The following is a 4,620-nucleotide window of genomic DNA, read 5'->3' on the forward strand; positions in this document are numbered from 1 at the left end:
AAAGTATTTTTATTTTTATATTTTTTGTGTTTTTTGTTTTGATGATGGGACTTGAATGTTTTGAAAAGGGGAGGGAGGTATGAAATTTGATCAAGGCGGGGAAATAATTTTGCAAAAAATTGGTTAAGGCGCTGAAGGGGTGAGTGAGCGGGATTTAAAATTTTAAAGATAACCTAATATATCGGTCATCGAAAAAACTGATGTCTAAATAATTTATACACATTGGTTTTTAAGAAAAGGATGTAAAATCATTTTTTAACATCGGCGACAACTCTAAACGATGTTTAAAACATGATGTCTATTCCAGTTTTTCTAGTAGTGTTTGTGAAGGAAATGTATGGTGGATATGCTAATGTTGGTGCTTCGCTGCAAGATTTCGGGAACTTCAATAAGGAATTGAAATTGTTTATTGGTGATAAGGATGTGCAGATGATGATTGACAAATTCAAACGTATGCAGGAGAAATCTGAAGGATTCTATTATGCTTATGATGTTGATTCTGAAGGCCGCCTAACAAATCTATTTTGGGCTGATTCTATTGGTCGTAGGAATTTTGAATTGTATGGTGATGGAATATTATTTGATGCAATATTTGATACAAACAAGTATTCGACAACTATTTACTCTAATTTTCTACTGAGTTATATTAGAAGGTCAAGAAATATAGTATATTTTCCTTGTTTTTAATGTTGTTTTTGCTTTTTAGATTTTTTTAACTCTTTTCTGCTTCTTATTATTTATTTTTCAGGTATAATTTGATTTTGCTCCATTCACTGGCATTGACAAACATGACAGATGTGTAACTTTTGCATCCTACCTTCTTTCACATGAGAGTGTTGCTGATTAGAGTTGGGATTTTGGTCATCTTGTAAAGGCAATGGGACAGAATCCTATTTTGATTATTACTGATTAATGTCCTGTTATGAAGGTGTCTGTACGTGATATATTTTCTGATGTCAACGGTCTTGTTTGTAGTAAGCACCATTTATGCATGTTGCATATTATAGAAAAATTCCCAGTTAAGGTATTAAAGTGCATTTATAAGCGATTAAGACAATAATTTTTAGTGATTTATGTGACATTAATTAGTGATTAAAATAATTATTTTAGTGAATTCTTCCTTGTTATTTTATGTTTCTCCATTCTTTTGTTTAGTATCATTTTTTTAAAGTCTATTATGTTCCAATAATTTGTTGTTTTATTATTGTTTTTAATTTTTTTACAGCTTGGTAATCGATTATGCAAAGAGACAGACTTTACGGAGAAAATGAAAACTTATATTTGGTCATCTATTATAGAAACTGAAGAGTTTAAGAGCGGATGACGGTCAGTTATAAAGGAATTTCATTTAGAAAATAATAAGTGGTTGCAAGATATGTATGCTCTAAGGGTTTCATGGCATTTTTTAGAAATGAGCCTATATATGGGTTGCTAAGAACTACTTCAAGATCTGAGAGTGAAAACTCCTTTTTGGGCAGTTTCACAAACAAGGAGATACATTATGTGAGTTTGGTTCCATTTTGAGAGTGTAATGGACAAGCAAAGGAATGAGACAATTAGACTGGATCATGAGTCAACGTCAATTCTTCCTACAACATTGTCAATGTGGTTTATAGAAGATGATGCATCCACTTTATACACACGTACTATCTTTTATAAAATTCAGGAAGAAATCCTTACTTCTTGTTTGGAAATGCAAATTAAGCATATGAGTGAAGAAGTTGATGGTGTTACTCATTTTGAAATCAGGGATGTGAGGGTAAAAGATAAACTTTTTAAGGTTAATCTCTCTTACTAGTCTGTTACTTTTCACCTTTTATTAGTGATTGATTTTTATTGTTTAGTGATTTGTTTTTTAGTGATTGTTAGTTGTGTAATTAGTGATTATAATGTGGTCACTATATTTTATTCAGATACCTGTTAGTATGAACCATGTCGTGTGTTCTTTCAAGAAATTTGTGATGTGTGGTATAGTTTGCAAACATGTATTTTATGGTTTAAAGCAAATTGGGGTTACCAAATTTCCAAGAAGCATTGTTCTTAATTGCTGGATTCAAACTGCTGATAGTAGAACTTCATCAAATTTAGATGTGGTAACCAATGATTATTTTAAGATGGAACAAATGTCTTTAAAACTGACCACAATTTGGTTTAATTTTCGCTAAACAATTGACAAGGCTGGGGTAGAATTGCAGAGACTTGAGCATGTACACAACACTATAAAGAAGTTAAATACAAAGTTGGATGATTATGATGGATCTGTTGTTAGTTTTACGAAAAAAGATCATACTGCTGCAATGGTCGGGCAACAACCTAAAGGAGAAGTTAACATTCTTCCACCTAATGTTTGTAAGAATAAAGGGAATTACTTTAAGAGACTGATGAGTGAAATGGAAAAAGCAATTAACAAATCAAAGAAAAGGATTCGGAAGTGCGCACTATATGGCGCAACAACTCATGATGCAAGAAGATTTATAAAAAGAAAAAAGCCAGGGTTGAATAAAATTGATTGTGACCGCTGTTTAGAGAATTTAAATTTTTGCTTATATAGATTGTTGAACTTTTATGGGATGAGTTACGACTTGTATTTATTTATTTTTTTGTTGTTATAAAAGTACTTGTATATCTTTGTATATTGTTACAAACTTTTTAAGGTTAATCTGTTTTACTAGTCTGGTACTTTTTACCTTTTATTAGTGATTGATTTTTATTATTTGGTGATTTGCTGTGTTTATTTCAGTGATTGTTAGTTGTATAATTAGTGATTGTAATGGGTTTATTATATTTTATGCAGGTTTCTATTAGTATGAACCTCGCCGTGTGTTCTTGCAAGAAATTTGTGACTACTGTTTAGACAATAACAACAGATATATATAAATACATTTATTTCTAAAAAAATAACTGTGATATCCCGTATTTTCAGAATTATTATTATTAATATTTGAATATATTTATGTGATTTTCTATTTTGGAAGGAATAAAATGGTGGATATTTTATTCCTGTTTGACGAGTTTGTGTTATTAAATGGTTATGTGCTAATTGTTAAGTGTTGCATCAATCCCTGTTAATTTCTGAAAATATTTACTTAAACGTATTATTTTCAAAAGTTATTTGAAAGTCGATCTTATTGATTACGGTAAATTGAAATTGTTTTGTAATATCCGGGAAATATTGTGCAATTATTTTTATCAATAAATAATTATTATGTGATTATTATGGGAATTTTGGTGAATTATCTGATGATTGATATTTATATTTGGGTGTTTATATGTGATAAAGTGTAAGTATTTTGTTTTTTATATGTCCAGAATAAAATATAGATAATTATGGTATTTTTCTGATATTTTTGGATTGTTATATGATTTTATAAAAATTTATAGATTTAATAATTATTTTCTGAGTAATTATAAAACTATTTTATAAAGCTGAGAATCGTCCAACTTCAACCTTTCCCCGCTAATTATTAATTTTGGACTAATTTTAACTATTTTGTTTTGATTTTTAGTTAAAAGAAAAAAAACAAAGACAAAAACAAAAAAAAAGATAAGAAAGAAAAACTATTCCTCAACCTACCCACGTTAACAACCCCCCTTCTTTATCTTCTCTCCTGCAACAACCCCCAAAACTCTCTGCTCTCTCCTCTCTCCGTAAGTTTATATATTTTTAATTTTCAAAAATTCATATCTTCTCAACCGTCCGTCCAAATTTCAATTGTTATATATATATAAACGATCAGCGCTTCGATACCTACACATAGGTATATATATTTCGAGGTTTTGAGAAGAAAATTTATGGAGCATATATTCCGTGTTAATTTATTTTCGGGGCTTAGAAAATGAGTTTGACGGTGTTGATTACTCCACATGGCATCTCAGTGTGTATATATTTATCGCTATTAATTTCGGATTTTTCTGGAGATATTTTTCGGACATCAGATATTCTCCTCGGGGTGATCAGAATTTATTTTGGGTAACAATTCCGAAATTCCGCCTTCGTACTTGTGTATATTATAGCATGTTAGTGTTTATATATTTATTTCATAATTTTTAGAAGTTTTGTAGAAGTCGCTTTTGGCCGTGTTTTTCATTTCTGGCTTGTTTATACGTGCAAATATGATATATTGTGTGTTTTAAATTTATTGATTTTATTAGAGTACAGTTGAATTGTGTTGGTTCGGGATTGATTTTGAGGGGTTATGACCCCGGGAAAAGTTCGTTTTACAAAAATGTTATTTCGAATTTTTTTCTAAAATATTTATTTCAATTTCAAATTATTATCTTTTATTATTTTCGAAAATCATAGTTTGATTCAATTATTTATAATATGTTTTGATTTATTCTTATTTTATTTATAATAAATAGACCGTTTGTCCGTTTAATACGAAATGAACGCGTCTAGACTCAGGAAAATGTTTTGCTTTCATTAAAAATACTTTCGAGACCCAAATTCTTTTTTTTTTCGAAAGGTCGCTTGTTTTACGAATCATACTGCGTCGATTTTTGAGTGATAAATCATATTTTTGACCCGATTTCAGTTTTAAACGTACTGAGTCGAACCTTTTGACGAACCGAAGCATTTGTGATATGAATTATGTGATATGTGAGTTACATGTTTATATG

At 29.7% G+C, this 4,620-nt stretch overlaps 1 protein-coding gene across 1 annotated transcript; it reads left to right on the forward strand.

The window, feature by feature from the left end:
• The first annotated feature begins 291 nt into the window (after window positions 1-291).
• Window positions 292-2,854, forward strand: LOC141665162 (uncharacterized). The gene is made up of 7 exons (XM_074471144.1): window positions 292-653; window positions 749-799; window positions 1,410-1,503; window positions 1,667-1,780; window positions 1,914-2,093; window positions 2,178-2,345; window positions 2,795-2,854. The coding sequence occupies exons 1-7, from the start codon at window positions 292-294 to the stop codon at window positions 2,852-2,854; spliced, it is 1,029 nt and encodes a 342-aa protein (XP_074327245.1).
• The last annotated feature ends 1,766 nt before the right edge of the window (window positions 2,855-4,620 follow it).

This window comes from Apium graveolens, chromosome 6 (genome assembly GCF_009905375.1).
Source record: "Apium graveolens cultivar Ventura chromosome 6, ASM990537v1, whole genome shotgun sequence".
Lineage (NCBI taxonomy): Eukaryota > Viridiplantae > Streptophyta > Magnoliopsida > Apiales > Apiaceae > Apium > Apium graveolens.